This window comes from Podarcis cretensis (assembly GCF_951804945.1).
Source record: "Podarcis cretensis genome assembly, chromosome: Z".
Lineage (NCBI taxonomy): Eukaryota > Metazoa > Chordata > Lepidosauria > Squamata > Lacertidae > Podarcis > Podarcis cretensis.
The window spans coordinates 8723415-8747822 of record NC_137184.1 but is presented as its reverse complement, the minus strand read 5'-3'; the positions used below and the strand labels follow the sequence as shown (position 1 = coordinate 8747822).

The 24408-nt window shown below is 44.7% G+C and overlaps 2 protein-coding genes across 14 annotated transcripts in view; one reads left to right on the top strand and one right to left on the bottom strand.

Moving 5' to 3' along the window:
* The window catches only part of SLC31A2 (solute carrier family 31 member 2), a 543264-nt gene that overhangs the window by 159322 nt on the left and 359534 nt on the right, over positions 1-24408 (bottom strand). The gene's annotated exons all lie outside the window — the stretch shown is intronic.
* The window catches only part of CACNA1B (calcium voltage-gated channel subunit alpha1 B), a 326691-nt gene that overhangs the window by 235776 nt on the left and 66507 nt on the right, over positions 1-24408 (top strand). For 7 of the 13 annotated variants that reach the window (XM_079961868.1, XM_079961877.1, XM_079961875.1 and 4 more), the window contains 10 exons: positions 3257-3474; positions 5198-5327; positions 6361-6490; positions 6990-7049; positions 8534-8640; positions 16495-16506; positions 20472-20568; positions 21542-21702; positions 23862-23999; positions 24161-24362. In XM_079961868.1, coding sequence (XP_079817994.1) covers positions 3257-3474; positions 5198-5327; positions 6361-6490; positions 6990-7049; positions 8534-8640; positions 16495-16506; positions 20472-20568; positions 21542-21702; positions 23862-23999; positions 24161-24362 — 1255 coding nt within the window. The remainder of the gene's footprint in view (positions 1-3256; positions 3475-5197; positions 5328-6360; positions 6491-6989; positions 7050-8533; positions 8641-16494; positions 16507-20471; positions 20569-21541; positions 21703-23861; positions 24000-24160; positions 24363-24408) is intronic. The other 6 variants (XM_079961879.1, XM_079961878.1, XM_079961871.1 and 3 more) reach the window with 1 other exon arrangement.

The following is a 24408-nucleotide window of genomic DNA, read 5'->3' as shown; positions in this document are numbered from 1 at the left end:
CCTCTTTGGAGAAAAATGGTGGGATATAAATGCAATAAATGAATAAAGTGGCTCCAATCAGAGGCTTAATGATTGCTGCAGATCTCCCCGCACACACTTCTGATTTCCCCAGCATTTATGATAACTTGGGAGACTTGCTTCATGGCCAAGGTGCCAGCTCAGCTGTGGAGGAAAAGCTTAGCTCTGGAGGAAAGGGGGAACACATGCAGGGACTGCAATGTAATGATACTGCTGCAAGGTACAAACTCTGATTAGGAATAAATGGCTCCCCCAGGGTTGCTGTTAGCTGCTTGCATAGGGACAAGCAAGGCTGGTATAGATTTTGGCTGCTGGAGTCTCCTTGCGGGGTCTTGTTTTTAAAGATTTTTGGATTTTTGGAACAGTTCCTGAGCTATAATAATACACTTGAGAGCAATTTACATGCCACAGCCAATTAATCAGCAGGACTTGAGAAAGCCTTTTCTGCACTTTGCCAGACGATGACTGTGTGGTTGCCCTGATGTCCCTGGGGCCAGTTTTGGCACCCCTTCGCTTGTCATTCTGGGGCTGTGAACTTAGACTTCCTTAGCAAAAGCCTATTCCTAGTGAATATTTTCTATGTCTCTGGATCAGCGGCGACTGGTTCATTTGAGCACTAGCGCAGTATTCCACCAAGCTGAGTTTGCCCTCAGCCAGCCCCCACTTGCCTGCTTTCTTACTTACAGCCAATCTAGGGAGTGGCACTGCCCGTCAGCTCCCTCCTCCTTTGACTCAGATTTGCTCAGGAAGAACTCAGCAGTGAAGAGGAGATGGGGAAAAAACCAGAATTAGTTGATTTCTCCTGTCATTAGGTCTGGTGCCACCTACTGCTGCCCTCCCCAGCTTCAACCCTCCCAGTCCCAGTGGGCACAAGGCCAGTATTGACTTTCTGGGGTTTCTGATGGTTTCTGAACCATCACCAACCCAATATTCCACGCTAGAGGAAGGGATAATAGCTGCAGTTGTAAACTTAGCAAAGTCTTATAAAAACATCAGCACCACAAAAACTCTAAATAGCAAAATGTAATCCCCACTGCAAAGAAACAGCCCCCTTCACTGCTGTGGCTTTACCTTTATGGTGTCAAATGAATGACAGGTAGACAAAGCAGCCCCCAAATCTGCTAGGCAGGCAAACTCAGGTTAGTCTGCTTTGGAATCTGAGTAGGGCAGGTTCCTCCTCCGTCCTTATCTGCTGCCCTTACATGCAGATGAGGATGCTGCCCCATTACCTGAAGCCAGACTTGCCTGTCTGTCCAATAGGATTCTATCTGGAGAATGTGTACAGTTGTGGAGGGATTCATCATGCCAAGAGATGGGGAACATTAGCCCTCTGGGCCTCTGGATCTGGATCTGGTGACCCAGGTCCAGGTCACATGTCCTTCCTCACTCATCCTACTCCATACCTTCATTAGGTGTTTCCCCCCCCTGGCTGGAATATGCCCATTCTCAGAGTTTAAGAATGACTCTTGCTTGCCTGGATGGAGGATAGACGAGAAGTATCTGAGTATGTTGTAGAAACCACCTACTTTTGTCTATGACCCTGATGGTTGTCCAGAAAGGAACATAGCCTCCAGGATGAAAAACATTCTCTGCCCCTCATCTTGCCCTTCACTTCGGGAAGGGGGAAAAATGTTTCAGGCCAGTCCAGGTCATGCCTGGAAACAAAGCAGGAAACAGCAAAGCAGATTGAATAAGCTCATGACAGCCAGCCTCTGTCAATAATCTGGCAGCTCTGTTCTTCATACTGTTTGAAGCTGTCCAAAGGCACGTAAATGCATAATGTGAATCAAGCCTGGGAATCTTGCATGACAACAAACCCTCTGCTTAACATGACTTGAGAAATCAGAAGTCTCTGCTATCATTGATTCACAGTTCACAATGTAGTGAGAAAGGGGTATGGTGGCAATGGTGTTTCTCTGTGTGCTCTCAAGCTGGGTTCTTCAATCAAATAACTTCTTCTCAGGAGCCTGTTACACCTAAAGCAGCCACAGAAAGACTCTTCGGTTGCAGGATTTAATTTTCCTTTCATTCCATGTTTTGCAGAACAAATGAGTTCTGGTACCAATCACCACAATTTGTTGTTTATTAAACCACCTCTTCCCTCCGAAAGATCTCAAGCTTTGTTCATGATTCTCCCCCTCCTCATTTAATCCCCACAAAAACTGGCTCAAGGTAATCAAATGGGAATTTGAACCGTGGCCTTCCACATCCTTCTTGTTGTTTAGTCATTTAGTCGTATCCGACTCTTCGTGACCCCATGGACCAGAGCATGCCAGGCACTTCTGTCTTCCACTGCCTCCCGCAGTTTAGTCAAACTCATGCTGGTAGCTTTGAGAACACTGACCAGCCATCTCGTCCTCTGATGTCCCCTTCTCCTTGTGCCCTCCATCTTTCCCAACATCAGGGTCTTTCCCAGGGAGTCTTCTCTTCTCATGAGGTGGCCAAAGTATTGGAGCCTCAGCTTCAGGATCTGTCCTTCCAGTGAGCACTCAGGGCTGATTTCCTTCAGAATGGAGAGGTTTGATCTTCTTGCAGTCCATGGGACTCTCAAGACTCTCCTCCAGCACCATAATTCAAAAGCATCAATTCTTCGATGATCAGCCTTCTTTATGGTCCAGCTCTCACTTCCATACATCACAACTGGGAAAACCATAGCTTTAACTATATTCAAGGTGGCTTACAACATGGACAGATTTACACAATTAAAAAAAATCCACAAGCAGTCATAAGCAATAAATAAAAACAGCTGAAGTACACAATTAAGCAATCCCCTCATAGGTTATAAGATCTCACAATTAATATACAAAAAAATCAATACTTATAACAGCAAAGCTAAGTATCTCCATAATTAAATCTTGACTCTAAAAATCCCCCTGAAATATACCCCAAGAGCCTCTAGGCATCCTGAGCAGCAGGTCCTGCAGAACTGTACAGCCAGGTACAAAATAGGGTGGGGAGGGACACGGATTCAGATGCAAAATGACAGCTTAGGGGGAAAGAACAGTTACCTACTTACCTCCCTGGGTAGTAGAATTACAACTCCACATACAGTTCAGGGTAGGATTTTTATAAGCTTTTTGTTGATGCAAAGAAGTATAAGGAGTTTTCTGACCTCCTGCAAATCATCCAGGAAGTCAACTGGTAGATCCTGGCCTGAAGAAGCTATGGAAGGGCTTCAGCCCCAAAGACCTGACTCACAGTGATGTTTTTGTTGTTGTCTCTGTTCTTGTAAACTCAGGGAAGGTCAGTGTGACACAGAGGCAAGTGGGAGTGTGACTGTTGCCCCTCTGCACACCTTGCCTAGCACTTGTCTGCAGAGAGTGCTTGAACAGCCAGAAGATGCTGACAATCAGAAGAACGTCACTCGCATGGGTCAGCCATCTCTGGACAAATCTGCAACTGTGAACATTCCTGTCACTGTCACGGCACCTCCTGGGGAAGCCGCCATCATACCAAGTGAGTTACTCCAACAGACTATTATTCCATCCATTGTTCATGCTTTGATGACCTCCCACCTGGACTATGGTAATGTGGTGTATGTGGGGCTTTACCTGAAGATGATCCAGATGCTGCAGCTAATGCAGAATGCAGCAGCTGGGCTGGCAAGTGGGGTAGCCAGATGGGTGGTGTGTCACTGTTTCTGAAAGTGTTTCACTGGCTGCTAGTGAGCTGATCGCTCCAGTTCAAGGTGTAAGTATTAGCATTCAAAATTCAGAATGGCCTGGGACCCAAGTACCTAAAATTCTATAATCAGCAGGCAAGGCTTTGATGGTCCTGCCACCAGCGGCGTTGCACCCTTTGCAGGACCAGGGGATAGGTGCAGAGGGTATATTTTGGGAGGATTTAAAAAACATGCCTGTTTACTGAGGCATTTGATGGCTGAAATATACTGTTTCTGCCAATCATAAGACCACTGGTTGGAGAATGTTTTAATATATACACACACACTGCTGTGTTTTTCACCCTGGGCTCCTTCAGGGAGAAGGGCAGAATATAAAATGAAATAAATGTTCAGCTCAGTTTTATCTACTCAAACTGGCAGTGGTTTTCCAAGATCTCGGACATTGGTCTTTTCCTCCGTTGCATTGGCCATTGACTGATGGAGTTGTAGTTCAGAAACATCTGGAGTCCTAAATGTTCCCTGCATCCTTGCTACTATAGATGCTCTAGTACTTAACTATGTTCCATATGGTTCTTTCTGAGATGGGTTAGGACTCTGACTTCTGGGGGCAGAGGGACACCACTCAGGTTCTGAACCAGCTGTCTCCAATGAAACTGTCACCAGATTGTCAGTATTTTGTAGGAGGGATTCTGAGTAGACCTGGTTAGGATTTCTCTACAACCAATTAACTGGCTAAAATCAGAGAGTTAACTAGCCACATCATTACAACATCCTTCCCCAGCTTGGTGTGTTCCAGGTGTTGATGGATTCCTACTTTCCTCAGTTCCAGCCAGCATGGCCAATGGTCAGGAGTGACAGTAGATGTAGTACAGCCAGATCTGGAAGGCCACTGGTTCCCCATCTGTGCTCACCAGCTGGAAGGGCCCTAAGTTGGGAAAGGCTGCTTTACTGTCATGTTCTAGTCCAGTGTCAGATCCCTTAGAGAAACCAGAGGCAAGGCTGGTCAAGAGTTGCCAGACCATGTACAGCTCCGAGTGAGCAACGTGCTCCCACAAAGCTTGGGAGCAGACTGAGGCCTTTTAAGTCTGTGTCTCCAGACTACCTCTTTTGTATTTTTTGTCTTTGTGGAAGCCGCACAGAGTGGTTGGGGTACAAATAAATTACTACTACTACTACTACTACTAGTACTATTTTGGCCCCACCCCTTATGAAGAGAACTTCAGAAGGACCAACCTTCTGGCATGAAGATGGCCACTCCTCCTTTGTTTCACAGCCTCCCTCTTGATGCACTCCATGTACCACCAGACTGATGGTGTGTGTGGTTCCTCAGGGAAACGTGTCTGTGAGGGTCCTGGTTCTGGACCTACAGGTTCTGGTGCTCTGATATGTTCCTCTTGTGGTTCCTTTCTAAGAGCTTCAGGCACAGTGGTCTCCCTATCTTTAGCTCCCTGTCTGATGTCCTGCAGCTTCTGACTCAGTGTCCAGAAAGCTGTTAGTTTCAGTAATTAGGAAACCCCCATTTTGATGCTTTGTTGTCTATGTGTTTGTCAACTGCAGTGAACAACATTGAATTTGAAACTAAAACAGAAGAGAAGAAAGACATGGATGTGGATGATGACTTTACAGAGAAGGGACCAAAACCTATCCTGCCATATAGCTCCATGTTCATCTTAAGTCCTACAAACCCGTAAGTCCTCACAGCTGCTTTTCTGCATTGTATGTCTAAACTGTTTTTAAAGGGTTGCAGTCAATGTTAGTCCTACTCAAAGTAGACCCATTGAAAGTAATACACATGATGAACTTAGAGCTATTGAGCCCAATGGATCTACTTTATGTAAAACAGAGGGCATATCCAGACTGGGCTCTAAAGCTCTGTGTCCAAGCAGGTTTGTTTGTTTTTTTATCTTGGCGCTTTCCTTGGGAAAACCCACATTTTACAAATGGCAACCAGGTTTTCAGCAGATTGCCATTTGCTCCAATTCAGTGGCAAAACCTGTGTTTTCCCAGGGAAAACACAGGAGTGAAAAAGGGTTTGGACACAGAGCTTTAAAGCACAAACCTGTGCTTGGAAAATGCAGCACAAAAGAAAGTCTGGATGAGCCCTTAGTTGTATACAGCCCAATAAGCCAGTGACAGATTTATGGTCATCATGACATTGTACCCAGCCATTGGGTGAGGGTCCTCTATTTTTTTCACCAGGTAAACTGGACTGTGTCAAAATCATGGATTACCTCTCTTGGGCTGCCGCCCCTTTTGACTCTGACCTTTGGCTCCTTGGATATCTACTATATATTTTGGATAGACACTCAGTATGCATTAGGACACACTATGTTTGGATGCAGTTGAGTGCCATTCTGAATCAATATGGCAGACTGAACTATTGAAAACTGCACAGATTTCCACCAATTAATTTCAAAACTGCATAGATATTTTGGTTCCTTGAAATTCTTGAGCAATGCCAAGCACAAGCCTGCTTACACAGAGATATGAATATTTAGGTCCCATCCTATTCTTTTGACTGTGATTTGTTTTAATTGATTTTAGCATTGTGTTTCTATTTAAAACAATAATTGTAGCCTACATGGGGACTTTATGTTGAAGGGCAGGTAAGAAATCAAATAAGTAAATGAAAATGAAAATAAATATAGCTGTCACGTGGCAAAACCAGTTCTTTGTTGTGCTCTTAAAATACGTATACATAAATGGTCTGGCCCTTACAGAATCCGGCGCCTGTGCCATTACATTGTGAACATGCGTTACTTTGAAATGGTCATCCTCATCGTCATAGCCCTCAGCAGTATTGCCCTGGCAGCGGAAGACCCCGTCCAAGCTGAGTCACCAAGGAATGAGGTAAGGAATAGCATCTTATGAAATTTCTGCAAAGTTGCTGCTAAACTTGCCATTCTGAGTAGGTGGGGTGGATGTTTATAGGAAACAACCCTACAATCTCCCACATATTTTCTGCATATTTCCACAGGCACCATGCACCTGCAACTCCCATCAGCCATGGCTATTGGCCATGTTGCTGGAGGCTGATGGGAATTATGGTTCAGCAATATCTGCAGCACCAAAGTTTTCCCATCCCTGGTGTAGGGACATCCTCCAGCCTGGCTCACCACCTGGGGCACATGTGCAGAGAGCTCAGGATTTCTAGTTCTAGCCTAGGCAAATCCTATCACTCTCTGAGTACTCTAGGAGGAAGTGGGGGAACCCTTTAAAGCCTTGAAGCAACCCATATGGAATCCTAGTAATAAAATGTTCTACCTCTTTAGAAGCATGACATTTTCTCATCTAATTACATTTTCGCTGCCTCCTTTTTTTAACATCAAACTTCCCATTCTGATTTTAGGCTCTCAAGTACCTGGATTACATATTTACAGGTGTCTTTACATTTGAGATGGTGATAAAGGTAAGAATATCTCTCCAGTACTCTTATGATCTGTCTGCACAGAGGAACAGGATGCGAGCTGGGCCTTTGTGGGAGGGGAGCTGCATGGCTAATGTAGCAGTCAAGAAGACTGCTGATTCTGTATTTAGACCACCCTCATGCTCTTTTGGGAATGGCATGGCACCCCTTTTTTGTGCTCCTCACTATAAGCCTTCACCAGAAGTCATTTTCAGCAAAATTTCTCTGGGGGTTAAGCAGCTGTCAGACCCACCAATGCTTTTGGTGGTACTTTGGGGGTGCTCCTTTGCTGATGAAAGGGTCACTTGAGGGTCGATTTGGACTTGAAGGAGGTGAAACTGCTGCAGTGCTTGGAAGCTGGTGCAGAAATGCAACAGCTTAGATGCTCTCCATGTTACACTGGCCTTAGTTCAACTGCACTGGCTTCTGGCTCGTTTCTAGGCCCTATGCAAGGTGCTGGTTGCTTTCCTACACATCCCTAAATTGTTTGAGCTCCAGAATATCTGAAAAACAGCTTCCCTTCATATGAAACTGCCCTTAAGTTATGATAATCTTCCCAGGAACCTCAGGCTGTGGGGCCAGGTACAGTCCTCCAAATCTTTCCATTTGATCCTCAGCCACACTTATCACTGGCCCTGCTATGCATAGTGCTGGAGTGGTTTTGCCTGGATGAAATGTGCCCTTGAACTGATGGTACCACTTGCTTGTCCTTACAGAGCACAGAGAAGGGTCTGTGAGTGTGTGTAGAAACTAACCTGCTGCACCATGGTAAAATTAACACGTGTTGCGCAGCCCACTTTTGCTTCTGGCCCCACCCAGAAGGGAATGCCACCCTAGGCTGAAAAAAGTTCCCCACTTCTCATATATGCTAATACTCCTAACAGATTTGTATTGTTTGTAAGTAATAGCCTTTGTACAAAATAAATGGCCAGTGGTCTCTGGACATGGACTTGATTGTCCGGGGGGGGGGGGGGCGGAGACTGAAATGCAATGTGGGATAATGCAACAATGACTGCTAGCCATGATGGCCACTTTCTCCCATGTTCAGTGTGTCTGAATACCAGTTGCAGAGAATCGCAGGTGGGCAGAGAGCTGTTGCTCTCATGTCTTGCTTGTGAGCACCTAGTTGGTCACTGTGAGCAAATGATGCTGGATAAGATGGGCCCTTGGCCTGATCCAGCTTCAGGGCTCTTTTTATGTTTTTATGAGAATGAGCATTCCACTCGTTTTATTGCACCTCTTGCTTGTGACTCTCTAGTCCAGGGATGGAGAACTTGTGGCCCTCTAGACTCCAATTCCCATCAGCCAACAGCCCTCATGGTTAGTGGTCAAGGATTATGGAAGTTGTAGTCCAGCAAGATCTGGAAGGCCATCCCCCATATCTGCCCGTGTCTTTTTTCTATCCGTCTCTGCATGCCACACGCAATCTGTTGTACCCTTGAATATCTCATGCTCTGCTCTGCTCTGCTTTGGTTTCTTTTCTGAAGATGATTGACTTGGGCCTGATACTTCATCCTGGTGCCTATTTTCGTGACCTCTGGAACATCCTGGATTTTATTGTGGTCAGTGGGGCTCTGGTGGCTTTCGCCTTTTCGTAAGTAGTTTTCGCTTATGGACTTTGTGGGTTTACTGGATCAAGAAGCAGGGTGACACTGAATTCAAAATGTCAATGGGTGTGACAGCTTATTTTTTGGGGTGGTTAAATTAAGCAATTCCCATTTCAGTTTGGTGACCCCAAACATGTGCAGACTCTGGAGTCATGGATTGCCTCCAATTAAGTTTTACTCAGGGCAGTAAAACAGCTTTTAGCCCCCTTAACAAGCTACAGTTCCCAAGATTCTTTGGGGGAAGCCATGGCTGTTTAAAGTGGTATGATACTGCTTTTAATATATAGTGCAGATGGGGCCTTAGTTATGCTCATTAATTTCAATGAACCTACTCTGAGTGGGACTATAGTCTCAATGTATTTATTTATTTCATTAGATTTCTTGCCCACCATAAATTTCCAGGGTGGGCTACAACAATATAATATATAATTATAAAAAGTGATAAACCCATTACAATTATAAGACATATAAAGCCATTGCAAATGGAACGGAACACCAAATTCAACTAAAGAGGTGGGTCCTACAATGCAAAATACTTTACCTGTCAAAGTGTGGGGTGGGGTGGGTTAAAGAAGTGCAACTTAAGCATCACCTGTACAGTGAAGATGCTAGATGCACCTCTGTGTAGGGGGAGTTCCATAATTTAGGGACCCTGCCCTGGACCTCCATTCCTTGCACTCTGAGGGTGATGGAACTACCAAGAAGCTCTACTCTGCAGATCTTAGCACCTGAGGAGGTCATCAGGGATGGAGATGGTCTTTCAGATATATTTGCCCCCTCCTTTGCATAGTTTTATGGGTTCACATAGGATGGGGTGGATTTTGTGGCCACTTCATGCATGGCCAAAAAGGGGGCAGGAAAGACAGTGGATCTGCATAATATCTGCATATGTACCGTATTTTTCGCCCTATAGGACACACCGTCCCATAAGGCGCACCTAGTTTTTTTGGGGGGAAATAAAGGGGGGAAATTTATTTTTCCCCCCCCAGGCATGGGGCTGGGGCTGGGGAAGCCCGGGCTTCCCCCGACCCCAGCCCCCAGAACAGGCAACTCTCTGCAAGCTGTGGGAGCCCAGCACCGGGCTCCCACGCCTTGCGGAGAGCTGCGCCAAGCCTGGGCGCGCTGAGTTCAGCGCGCGCAGGCTTCAGTGGCGCCAGGCTCCCGTGCCTTGCGGAGAGCTACCTGAAGCCCCGGCGTGACTGCTCGGCGCGCCGGGGCTTCTTGATAAGAGGCAGCTCTGCACAAACTGGGGGAGCCCGGGGGGGAACTCCCGCGGGCTCCCAATGCTTGCGGATAGCTTCCTGAAGCCTGGAGAGGGAGAGGGGTCAGTGCGCACCGACCCCTCTCACTCTCCAGGCTTCAGCGAAAGCCTGCATTCGCCCCATAGGACGCACACACATTTCCCCTTCATTTTTGGAGGGGAAAAGGTGCGTCCTATAGAGCGAAAAATATGGTATATTTAAAGGCTGTTAGGTGGCACAGTTTACAGTCAGAGTGATTGCTATTACAGCATTGGATTGTCTTAAAACTTAAGACTTTCATAAGCAGTCTTGGCAAATGTACCTGAAAATATTCTAAACATCAAATATGAATTAGGCCACCGAAAACAGTGCCATATAGCCATGGAGGTGGGTGGGATGTATGTTAAAATTATTCCTTGCTACCAAGGCCATCCTTAGCATATGCATCACCAGGGTGCAAAGATCCTCCCAGAGCCCCCAAATTTAGTTCAGCCCCCAAATTAACTTTAGCATTTGTCGTAAAATGAAGGAAAAAATGCAGCTCGTGGAATTCATAGTGTGTGTGTGCTCTGGGCATGTTTTTGCGGAAATGGAAAACTAAAATCACACGCTGAAATGCATGTGTAGTAGAGCCCTAAGTACTAAGTAGTTAGTCAAAGAAAAAAGAAAATGCCGACAAATAGCGAAAATAAACATTATTTTTTAAATGATTTCTCTAAATGAATTTGAACTGTAAGTGATGAAATTAAAATGCAATTTGCAATGTTTCACTCGGGGTCAGCGGCACCTTTGACATGACTGATCTCGTGTGGCTTGCATGCAGCCAGTAGACAGCTCAATACAATACGTAACATAATATTTTGTAAGAGTTAATTTTGTGTGCACGGAGCCGTTGAGAATGACAAGTGCTGTTGTTGACTCGTCTAACAAGCGCCGCCGTTGTGAATGACAAGCACGTCTTTGGTAAATGAGTGAACAAAGTTGAAAGTCCTTTAGTGAAACAGTTCACCCTTGTGCACATTAATTGAAACAAACAATGAATTAATAGTTTATTGTACAAAACTCACATATACATGTACAAAACTCACATATACGTAAATTAGTAACAGATATGACCGCTATTTTTAAGCAGCATTTGAACACAGTTTGGCATGGAATCTATTAGTTTCGAACAGTCACTGTTGATTTTCAGATCCCTGTACCACACTTGAATGAGCTTCTGCATAGTCATACAATCTACAGCACAGAGGCGACTTTTGCATATAGCCCACAAATTCTCATTTACGTCTAGGGAATTCCCTGGCCAATCAAGTACCTGTATTTGCTGCTCTGTCATGAATTTATTTTGATGTGTGACAGGGGGCTAGGTCCTGCTGCAATATCCCAGTACCGTTAGGATACCTCTTTTCCAGCTCTGGAATAACTCTCTTTCGTAGAACCACAATATATTGTGGCGAGCACATCGTTCCTTCTATTGGCTTCAGGCTTCCGACACCATAATGATCAACTGACTTTTCATGTTTGTTTTGAGTACAGGATTATGAGTAAGATAGAAAACGTGCTTTGTTTCAGTTAATTTGCACAAGGGTGTAGGTATACATTTCGGTGATACCTAGGTATATATGTATTTTGCTTTTCTAGCTTGATCAAAATTATTTATTATTTAATAACAGGTAGATAGTTAAGAGCTTAGGTGGCTTCAGCAACCCCCAGAATTCAGCGCCCGGGTGCCTCACACCCCTTGCATCCCCGGGTAAAGATGGTGCTGCGTGCTACCCTTACAAACTGGGAGTGTTGTGATATAAGTTGGGGCCCTTCCTGGTGTCTTTTTTATTGTGCATTCAGGATGATATGGGGCATTTGATTGGGGGTCCCGCTTTCAATACTCTTTGTCCCCACAAAGGTTTGTGGACAAATATACTGCTCTGTTTCCAAACGGTGTATAGCCTGTCACATCCTGCTAAAACTTTTAATATCAGAAATGTTCCCAGGGGTCAGGTGGGGGGCATTATCCTGCTTTCATTGTGCAATAGTGCAAGTGTCCCTCCAGACGTCAGTAGTGTGGTGACGTTGGGTTAGCACTGGCAAGGCTGATCCTGTTCCTCGATCACTCTCAACCTACTTTGCTCAGCAAGGCACTTCAATTGCTCTGCATAGTAGGGGTGCCATATTTCATAAAGTGAAAACCAGGACACCCCAAAATTGGGCTTTTTGGAAGTTCCCCCCGGACACCAATTCTGCCTTTGATGGGAGGGGAGGGGAGGGGAGGAGGTCCGAATGTTCAAAAGAACCTTTTTATTTTTATGTTTTGAAATGGTTAAAGTTTATAATGTATAAGTTTATGTAAAACTAATTAAAAAAATATTATTGTTGTTTTAAAAATTGCCTTTCAAATCCCGGTAATGTCCGGACATATGGCAGCCCTAGCATATAGGCACTACCACTGAATAGCTGCTCGTAACTCTACAGGGGAGGAACGTGGATCCCTTCTAATTCTCTCCCCCTCAAAAATATATATGAATAAATCAAATTTAAAGGGGCCCAACACACACACAAAACAAGACCCTGGAGCTGTTCGTCTGCAATTTGGTGGGTTTCTTACCCAAGCATACGTATCTCCTGCCTGCTATTTTCATATCAGTTGCCCTCAAAACACTAGTGAAGAAGGTAATAATTCCTTGACCTCTCTGACTCTGTAAATGCTGCCCTTTGGTGTGTGTGGGGGGGAGGGAATGTAGCTATCCTTCTGCATTTCAACTTCTGTTAGCCTCATCCATCATGGGGTGGGATTTATGTATATCTGTATTTATTTATTAAAATATTTATATCCCACTTTTCTTCCAAGGAACTCAAGGTGCCCTGCATGTTTCTCCCTGTCCCTATTTTATCCTCACACTAACCCTGCGAGGTAGATTACATTGAGAGATTATGCCTGGCCTTAGGTGAGTTTCATGTGTGAAGGGGGATTTGAACCTTGGTTTCCCAAGTCTTAGTCTGACACTCAGATCACTCCACTCTACTGGCTCTGAATGATAACGCGAGTTGTAATCAGACATGTTGGGTGCTCCAGTCTTAGTGCAACATGCTCTCGATGTATATATACCTTCCTCTCTTCTCCTCCCACAATGCTGAGAGAAGGACTTCAGAAGATTCCAGTTTTAGTTAACCACAGTCTCTCATTTCCATCAAACCAGAGATCATGGTTCATGCTAACCATGGTTCATTTAAACAAGCCAGCTTCTTAACCCATGGTTTGTGATGAAACAAACCACTCTTAGTGTTTGGGCAAAATGGAATGCTGTGGTTAAGTAAAATAAAAAGGAAAGATTCCAAAGTTGTCCTCTCTGCCATGCAGGACGAAGAGAGGGGAGGTACGTGGCAGCTTGTAAATTTAATTATTTACAATAGGCCAAATAACGAATGTTTTGTTCTTGCAAAGTGTTACACAACTCCTGCTTCCTACCTCATATCAAGATAGCTGGAACGGCAGCTGAAGAAAAGAGGCATATTGTCCTGACTCAAGTGGAGGCTGCTTGAGTCAGGGCAAAAGCCAGCCTCAGTCTGCTTTCTTATTTATAAGTGGTCGAGGGGGTGGTAGTGCTTGTCTGTTTCTCCCTCCTCCTCCTTAGTCTCACTCTTGCCTTTGTCAGAATCAAGAGCAGTCAAGGATGCTCGCCTCTATCTTTCCCCATCCCACTCCATTCTGTGTTTGTGTCTTAATAGATCAATGACAGATACTTGCTGTTCAAGTGCCCTGCATTCTGTTTTCTCCAGTCTGGGCCGCAAGAAAACACTTTTGTGGTATTTGTGATTATACTGCTACTAGTAATATTGTAGCAATGTTCTCCTGTCTAGTAATATACTTTCGACGCTGTAGAGCTTTCAGAGTAAAGATTTTCCAAATGCTGATCAATATTTCATCTGCAATGGTGAAAATGGAGGAGAAGGTTATCTTGACATTCTGTTAACAGCATCAAATTGAGCAGCCTTACCATACAAATCAAAGCCTTTTGCTAGGAAGAAAGCCCAATGATGTTCAGTGGTAAAAAGGTAAAGGTACCCCTGCCCGTACGGGCCAGTCTTGACAGACTCTGGGGTTGTGCGCCCATCTCACTTAAGAGGCCAGGGGCCAGCGCTGTCCGGAGACACTTCCGGGTCACGTGGCCAGCATGACATCACTGCTCTGGCGAGCCAGAGCTGCACACGGAAACGCCGTTTACCTTCCCGCTGGTAAGCGGTCCCTATTTATCTACTTGCACCTGGAGGTGCTTTCGAACTGCTAGGTTGGCAGGCGCTGGGACCGAGCAGTGGGAGCGCACCCCGCCGCAGGGATTCGAACCGCCGACCTTTCGATCGGCAAGTCCTAGGCGCTGAGGCTTTAACCCACAGCGCCACCAGTGGTGCTTACCATTAAATCTGCAGGTGTTGGGGACCCATTCTGGATGGAAACCTCATCACGGAGAGTTTGGGCCTTTGTCTCCTGCTGTGGTCCTGATCTGTATTGGGATGGGGGAGGGCATGCCTGTTGTTTACATTGGGTTAAAGTTCCCACTGGAGGGAATAGATGTTATCTCCCAGAAATGCAAATAGGTATAGAGCCCCCAGTAGGGATTGGGACCCCAACACAGAGGGGACTTTTGTCCTTCCTGCTACCATTTACCAGATGCCTGATTCATATCAGGTTCTTATGATGGCAGTTTCCATTTTGAAAGCTGCTCATGCAATAGCTTAACTGCATACATGACATAACGTCTAGGTTGGTCCCAAGACTCCAGGTCTGCCTGTTTGCATTTATAATTGTATTATGGAAAGGAAATTACTTCTCCATTTTCAAGTGTCTGTATCCCAGAAATCATGCTTTCTTCTCTGATGGCTTTTTACACACAGGTCCAACTTACCAAATGCAATGCAATTCCTGGAAACTGTTCCTTAGGCGAGTGTTGACATAACAAATTCCTGATTTCAGTTGATTCCTATGGGAACTTAATCTGATCCAGGATTTGTCTGATCTCTCCACCCTGTCTCTCCAGGGTTTCTTCCTGAAATGGCTGGAGCCAACCAGCAAAAGAGAGACAAAGGAAAAACTGATTTGTCCCTTCTCTCCTGCTCTCTAATTTTCCCCATCTTGCTTTCTCCTCCCTCCCTGCATGGTTTTTGCCCCAAAATGGCTACCACTGACCAGAAAAATGCAAAAAAGTAAGGAAATGGGCAAATCCCAGCTGTTCAGATATCGGAATCTATGGAGTATAGTGAGCTTTGGGCATAATTACCTACCTTCACATAAGTGCATTGCAAGCAGGCAGCTAGTGGAACCTGTGTGAATGTGGGTGGAGCTGATTTCCTAACTAGGGGTGGAAGAGATATTCAGTGCAGTTCACATTTCAAGATGAGCCTACCTAATTCAGACTTCTCATATGAATCAAAACACAGCCACTCTTCAAAATGCACACTTCTCTGAATTTAGTTTTTGAAAATGCTCATGCCAGGGTAAAGTTTGCGTAGCAATGTATTAGTGGAAAATGCATGATAATAGGGTGCACATGGGGAACCCTTGACCTGCTTTATGTTGCCGAACTACACCCTCCCATTATCTCTGGCCATTGGTTGTGCTTGCTAGGGCTGATGGGAATTGTAGTCCTGCAACATCTGGAGGGCTGAAGGTTCTGCACCCTTGTAATAGGGGCAATTGCTTGTAGAACTGCGTATACCGGTATCTTAAAAAGCCACTTGCGAAAAAGTATCCTTCAAAAGAAATGCATACTAAAATGGTGGTGAATTTTCATGAGGACTTAAAAAAGAAAAGTGAACTTATGTGGAACTAAAATTGTGTTTAGAAGAATAAGAAACTTGACAGAAATTGATGTTAACAGTGAAAACCAAAACTGCCTCACTCTCATATAATTTATCCTTTGCCTGCTGTTCCGTGGCTTGAACCAGAAGTGATGAGCAGCAATGGATGTATGAGGAAATGAGAGGAGAGGCTAACTCCAGTGGGATACCTGCTAACATAAAACCTACAATCAGTGTATAGAATTATTATTGCTGACATTTTGTTTAACCCAACTTTCCTCAAAGGTGCTCAAGCTAGTGTATGTGGTTGGGGAAATCTCCCCTTTAGCTGCAAAGCAACCTTGTGAGGTAAGTTAGGCTGTGAAAAAACGATTGGCTCAAAATCACCTGATAAATTTCACAGCCTGAAGAGACATTTGCATCTGGGGCTCCCCAGCCCGAGTACAACCTGGGGCCTGTCAGTTCTTGTTGGACACAAACTCCCATCCACCCCAGTCAGTATGGCCCATGGTCAGAGCGGATGGGAGGTCAGGAGTAATGGGAGCTGGATGAACTGGAAGGCCACTTTGACTGAAAAGGACTTTCCATCCATGCCACTAAACTGAAAATATGTCTTTGGCCAGCTATGTAAGCACATGGTTGTTTCACTTTCCCGTTTGCTTTGTGAAAATGGAGAGGGTGGAGGTCCGATTTCCTTGGTGTTACTTTCTGTGTCATTGCTTTGGAGTTGTTGCATAGATGTGTGTTTCTTCCCCACCACTGACACTCTGCTCTTTCTTTCTCTTCTTCTCGCTGGGATCTTCTCTGTAGGAGTTTCATGGGGTAATGCATTACTGTTGTCCCTTGCCAGCTTGTTGATTGCCTGCACATTCACACAGCCACACCCTCCCGGCAATCTGTGTCATGCTGATTCCATCACTGCCTGTCATTTTTCTCAGTATCTGGTGACATTGCCTTTCCTCGGCTAATGGGCTCATGTTTTGCCCATGTTAGCTTTCAGCTGGGTTTATGCTATTGCAGCCATGCCCTCTGTTCTGCCCCGGAGCTTAGCTGTTCTGGGAGCCGTCCACGTCAATGACTGCATTGCCTTTAAAATCATGCCTAGAATTGCAGCAGGACCAAAATTGGATTGTTAATTGGGCCTGGACATTATGCGAGTTGTATTATGCAAATGCTATACTTGCCACAATGGCTCCCAGAATCTTTCCCAGTGCTAGCTTTAACCTACAAACCAACCTAAAGAGTTGGCTTTAATCTCTGGAGTCATAAAAACTTATCTGAAAGATGACTCCCCCCCCCCAAGGCCCTCTTTAGAGGCTGTGATCAAGGTGTCTCTGCTAAGTGAAGTGAGGTACATGGTCGCCAAGCCTAGAGCTTTTCAGATCATGGCTCCTTTGCTGTTGTTATTAACAGTACTGCTATTTAATTTGTACACCACTTAATGTCAAAAATAGGCTTCTAAGCAGTTCACAGGTAGACTCAAGCATTAAAATCCATTAAAATACAAACATTCATAAAACATACAATACAGCAATCTCATTAATGCAATATGGAAGTCAAAAGAGGAGACTCAGGTGAAGAGAGGGAGGGTACATCCTCCCCAGAGAGCCTCACCTGCCACCTGATTTGTGCAGTTTATTTTTTAGCATAAGGTAGAGACCTTCCTATTCACCAAGGTTTTTTTAACTATGATTTTAATGTGGGTCATTTTATCTTGCCTCCCTCCATTGAAACAAAAGAGGTTTTGTATGTGAGGTTTTGTATAGGTATGTGTATTATAAGTTGCTACAGATAAGTCTGTTTTCTATTTTACTCCTGGGTATGGCTATCCCTAGACAAGGTGTGGGGGACATTTGGCCCTCCAGATATTGCTCAACTGTGACACCCATCAGCCCCAGTAATGGCCAAGTATGGTGGGAGTTGGGGTTCAGGAACATCTGAAGAACCAGAGATGTCCCACACCTGCCCTGGATGAAATTTCCTCCTTTTAAGAGGCCAAACTACCTGGTCTCCTCTGTCTGCCTGGAGAATGAATTGACTGTACATCATCAAAAAATGACAACAAGCAAACTGGCTTTTTGCCAGTTAAGAAAATCACTCTAGCCATAGTAAGACTTAGCTGCAGCTGAAGACTACCTTCAGACTGGAGATTCTGGTGGGAGAGATTCTATTCAGTTTGCATTTAAACCCCAAACTACCTAATTCACAATTTACAGAACGATACACAAAATGAAACAGCCAGCCTTCAAAATTAGAACTTTGCAGTGCAGATCTCCAGATAGGTAACGTGTGCAAAAATGCACATAACAGGGTAAAGTGTGCATATGATGTGCAAAAATGCACTATATCAGGAGAAACTACTTCGTAAAAACATGCATATTAGGAAGAATTGCATACAGAAGTGTATATATTTAGATAAATGCTCACTAAAATACTGATCAATTTTCTGAATGACTTAAAAAAAATTGCATCTATGTTGAAACGTGGAGAACTGACCTAGATTTGAAAAATGTGAAACTGAGAGAAACCAAACTTGACAGAGCCTCCCATTCTTACCTCCACTGCTTCTTAACAAAGAGCCCTTCTGAATGGCTTCATTTACTTTTCCCAAGCAGATTGACCTGTCTCACTACTTTAATATAGGAGTGGGGGACCTTTCCCCTCCCATTCCAGATGCTGATATGGAAGCAAAGAGCACCTTTGCCTTAAAAATGAACTTTGCACGCGTGAGAAGAAAGAAATGCCACCAACCTCTGTTGGCTATAACTCCACCATTACCACCACCACCACCACCACCTCTCAAACCCCACACATGTGCATGAACAGTTCAGAGGTTACCACCGCTTATCACTACAGGCATGTAATATGTGTGCATATATTACATGGCTTGGCATGGTTTGAGTGGCATGCCGTCTTAAGAGGAAGCTAGGCAGGGCCCATGAGATGGAAAAGCAAGCAAACCAATGGAGTCTTTCAGACTGAGGGACATGTGTCTTCTTTGGTTCACCATCATGATCTCCTTTCTCTCTCTGTTTGCCTAGAGCAGGGATGAGACACTTATGAGCCTTCAAGTGTTGTTGGACCAACTCTTGTTAGTCTTAACCAGCATGGTCAATAGGAATAATGGAGTCCCAGAACATCTAGGTGGCCACAGGCTCCCTAGTCCAGGGAGGCATTTCGTTGTGATGCATCCTTCAGGGTAGCTGTACGTCACCAAAAGGTTTCCCCTGTGAGGGGTAATATATTTATAGCAGTGGGTGAGGAACCTCTAGCCTGTGAGCTGGATTTGGCCTGCAAGGCTGTTTTCCAAAGACCATGCCCATCTGTCCTACACCTGCCATGTAGAAACATGGCCGGACTTGGTGCTTACAACGCCGATCCCTGGAGAAAGCAAGACTGAACCCCTGAAATATCAGATGATGCATGTGGAGTTCAGTCCTGCTTGGTCACAATCTCCCCACAATCTCTCCTCATTGGCAGGTAGGCCAGACCACCCGCCTGGGAATCACCTGCCATCATTATGCCAGTTGACTGACAGGTGGGTTGTCCTTGCCCACCTACCCAAGTTGTCCCAGGGGGTGGGGGAGATGAGGATCTGGCACACTGGGCCAAAAATATTCCCCACCCCAATTGAAAGGGAAAGGTTAGATTTGATTCCACCACCACCCTCCTTCCATTAAGAATCGTAGGCAATGGTGCAGATGGGTAATTTTAGACTTAGGGTTTAATGGTCCTACACCTCCACCACTCTACAGATGGTAATGTATGTAACTTAACAATGCAAACTGCTGAGTTCATGCACCTTCCAGCTCATCCTGCTGATGGTGGCCATGGGCGTCTGCCCTGAAGTCCTGCTCCGATGGTGACACGGATAACAACTTTGCTGACTCCTTCCCTTTGAAAATAGATTTTCCTCCTCCCCTACATTTTGTGAAAGGGTCTTCATCAAATGCCTGGGCATGGTTGACAAACGTAGGCTGTTACACATTTTAATAGCCTGGAGTGTGAGAGAGTGGGCATAAATAGGGGCATTTTTAATCTATATGAAACAGCAAACATCTCAATATAAGAGGTATGCTGCTTAAATAAGTTATTTGATTTATTGGATTAATTTTAATAAAATAAAATTTAATCTCAAATTATTTTTAGGTACTTATTGCCTAAGTACTTGTCAATCATCCCAGTGCCTTTGCATTCATTGGCTGAAATATTAGGAGGTGGGAGCAACTGGGTGGAACGTCTGGTTGCATGTATTTCCTTGGAGTTTCTGTATAGTGGGGGCTTTCTGGGGTGGGGGTAATGAAAAAAGCTGAAAATTCAAATATAAGGCTGGAATATATTGGGGGCAGTTGGGGCAGAAGTCCCCAGCAGGAGCTCCCATAACCATATCCTCATATGTTGTACCTTCTGTTTCTTGTTCAGCCTTGCAGAAAAGAAAATTTACCTGCATTTTGCTATGTTGTTATGCCACACCAAAAGAGATTGAGCCAAGTTCAGGGGGGAGGGGAGGGCTTAGTCTGCAATCTAACCCCACTTGCCTGCAGGTAAGTCCCTTTGGATTCAACAGGACTTATGCCTGAGTAGACATAGTTAGGATTGCACTGTTGGGCTTCAAACCCCACTTACACACAAATAAGCCCCACTGAATACAGTAGGACTCACTTCTGAGTGGACCTGCTTATGTTTGCAGCAGTGTCCAGCCTGGGGTGAGGATTTTCCAGGCTTTTGCCTGAATCTTGCAAGAATCAAAGGTCTTCATTTGTCCCTTGTGTGCTCTTGCCTTGCAGAGGGAACAAAGGCAAAGATATAAACACCATCAAGTCCCTGAGAGTTCTGAGAGTCCTTCGGCCTCTGAAGACCATCAAACGTTTGCCAAAGCTGAAGGTATGATGTGATCCTCAACCCATCTGCCCTGGCAGATGAGGTAGTGCATAATCTCATTTCTGAGTATGCATGTGGGGGGTGGGATTTGATTTGGTTCACATTTCAATGCAAACTGACCTAATTTGCCATTTTCCAAAACAATACAAGGACCAAAACACACTCTTCAAAATTGGTCAAATTTTGTGGTGCAGTTCTTTAGCTAAATCATGCAGACAAAAATTAGGGGAAATAACGTGGACAAAATATTAGTGGAAAGTATGCATGAAAATGCACATATTAGTGAAGGGACATTCAAAAGTGAACATGTTATGGGAAAATGTAAATACTGGGCAAAATGGTATACAAAAATGTGCCTACTGAGAAAAAAATACCACACTAAAATGCTGATGAATTTTCATGAAGACTTTTTTTTTGAAAGCTGATGAGGAGCTGCTCTTAAAATAGGTAAAGTGAGAAATGAAGAGAAATGAAAACTGATAGATTTGCCTATCTCTGTTCTTCATATCCATCCATGATTACCTTGGCCTCTCCAGTTGCTGGTGCTCCCTTCCTCTCTACTGATTTGTTACCCTTGACCCATGCTGCCAGTCCCTTCTTCCACTTTCTCCCTTGCTATTCCTTATCCCTGGACCTGCCTCTGCAATCACCTGTGCCATATATCTTCATTTCCACCTAATCCCACTTCACAGACAGAAGGAGCTTTTCCCATTGCAGAGGGCAGGATCCAAGCCAATGTGGCTTTATAAGAATACTCTGCCGACTTCTCTGCCAACTTTTAAACACCTGCTGAAAACTTTTCTATTCCACCAGGCCTATGCAGGCAATTAAGAATACATCTTTCCAAAATGGCTAATTGCTGTCCGTTTTGAATGATTTTTATTGTATGGTTTTATGTTTTTATTGCTGTAAATTGCTTTGATTTATACTTCATCATGGATTCTGTTTCTGAATCCCCCCCCCCTCTTATATGCAGGCAGTCTTTGACTGCGTGGTGAATTCTCTGAAGAATGTCCTCAACATCCTCATTGTCTACATGCTCTTCATGTTCATCTTTGCAGTCATAGCGGTGCAGCTTTTCAAAGGGCGATTCTTCTACTGCACGGACGAGTCCAAGGAGCTGGAAAAAGACTGCAGGTGCCCAGATCAAACAAATAAATATGTTTTGATGCACAGTATGACCTGATTGATAAGACCTGAGCTAAGCTGGGGCTGGAGGGATGGGGCATCTCCTTTGTTGTGTCCTTCCTTGTGACTAGTGTGTGAGAAGCTCAGGGACCTGGTCACTAGAAGGTGGTCAAGTGCTTTTTCATAGAATCTTGTAACTGTAGCGCTGGAAGGGTCCTAAGGGTAATCTAGTCCTGTTACGAGTTCTAGTGTTTCTCCCTTGCAATGCAAGAATTTAGAGCTTGAGAGCAGCTCCAGTGTGAAGATGGTTGGGATGGTTGGGCTCCTGCTGAGGTCCTGTACCCCTGCAAGAGCAGTGAACTCAGGAAGCATAGGTAGCTTGTACAGTCAGACAACTGGGTCTATCTAGCTCAGTTTCTCTGCACTGACTGGCAGAAACTTTCCAGGATTTGGGGCAGAGAGTCTCAGGCAGAGATGCCAGGACTTGAACTTGGGACCATATGCATGCAAAGCCTATGCTCAATCACTGATTTATGGCTCTTACCCCAGAGCTTGAAGTGAACTAGTTCAGATTAATGAAGTTCAGTGAACTAATGCCAAAAACTCTGAACTACAGCCGAAAGTTCTCATAACTGCTGGGTGAACTGAACGTGGATTAACTTTTTGAGAACTTTGAATGATTTCTAGTTCATCTTCATGTTTGTTCTCTTACATGTGATTTTCTACTCCTTATAGAATGCCTTTAAACTTAAAAATAATAATGGTTGGGGAAATAAACAATTTATGTTCCGTTCTGTATGTGTGTTTTGATGTTTTCTTACTTCTCCTTTTATACTTCAGCACAGCAGTTTGTAATATTCTGAATGCTGAGGGTGGGGGGAAGGTTCCCCAATGACCATTCGGTTGAACTATGAACTGAGCATGAACTGGTTTGGTTTGTAAAAGGACAAATATGAACTGGAATTAGATCCTTGGGAGACAAGTTGAACTTTAACTAGCTCTTCCAAGGTCTGAGCAAGAGGTGCACTGACAAGGGACTCCTGGATCTCCTGCATCTCTTTACTATTTGCAGACCGCCGGCCTCTCCCTCATACCCAGAGGGAGTGAACAAGCAGATAACAACAACTGTAGTGGTGAGCAGAAAGTGGAGAAGGAGCTGCCATTGCCTACTTGCTCATTGGTTCCATGAGTGGCAAGCAGGCAATGATTCAGAAGCATACCACCCACCAACTGTGGAGATAGAATGTAGCCTTCAGGGTCAATGGCTATTAACCCTGATGCCTATATTCTATCCCCACTATCAGAAGCAGTATGCTTCTGGTGACCAGTTGATGGAAACCTCAGGAGGAGAGAGGGCTTTTTTTTTGCTCAGGTCCTACTTGAATGATGGAAGATTTAGGACAAACAAAAGAAGATACTTCTTCATGCAATGCAGAGTTAGACTATGGAACTCGCTCCGACATATGTTAGTGATGGCCATCACCTTGGATGGCTTTAAAGGACAAATTCATGGAGGATCTTTATTAATGGCTACTACCTGTGTTCTGCCTCCACAGTCAGTATCCTGAAGAAGAGTTGCTGGAGCAGAGAGCATTGCTTACAGGCTTTCCATAGGCTTCTGGTTGGCCATTGTGAGAACAGGATATTGGGCTAGATGGGCCACTGGCCTGATCCAGAAGGCTCATCTTCTTCTATTCCTAACACAAACACCCCATTCAGAAGTTATCACCCACATGTTGACCAATGCATGAATGAGACCATGTGGCTGCCTCCAGCCTTGACCACATGGGGTGATGAGCTTGGCATCCACACATATATAGCATGAGCATCTGCAAGAATAGAGCCCTTGTTTATGCAAAAAATAATCCACACAATCTGGAGCAATCAGGTTTCCGGATCATACTGAAGCCTTTGAATATGCAGTTGCAAACAGGATTCTGCCATATACAGAGTCAACCTTTGATGCTATATAGCTTAGCATTTGTCCACACTGACAATGCTAAACTTACATTCTGAGGAAGAAAAAGAGCAGTAAATAATTACAATAGTGGTTAATGGAGGCAGCATATTTGAGGGATGGTAGCCCATGGAGGGTGTCAGCACCGATCATAAGTGAGGCCCAGCTCCACATTCTACTGTTTTGATTCTGTGTCCCATCTTCTTTCCAGGGGCCAGTATCTCGATTATGCAAAAGATGATGTGCAAGCTCAGCCCAGGCAATGGAAGAAATACGAATTCCACTATGACAATGTCCTCTGGGCTCTGTTGACACTCTTCACTGTCTCCACAGGAGAGGGGTGGCCAACGTAAGTTTGTATGGCACATTAGTGCCTTGTGGTGGGGTGGGGGGTGGGGTTCAGACAAGAGTATTTCCCAAGCCCTGGGTCCTTCTGCATGCAAAGTTGATGCAGAGTTACAGCCATTCATCCAAATCTCTGCCTGCTCCTTCTCTGCCTCCTTCTCACAGTGTTTTAAAGCATTCTGTTGATGCAACGTATGAGAACCAAGGCCCAAGCCCTGGGTACCGGATGGAGATGTCCATCTTCTATGTGGTGTATTTTGTCGTCTTCCCCTTTTTCTTCGTGAACATCTTTGTGGCTTTGATCATCATCACCTTCCAGGAGCAGGGTGACAAAGTGATGTCTGAATGCAGCCTTGAGAAAAATGAGGTACTCTCTCAGGATACCAGATGGAGAAAGGCTCTTTTTTCATATT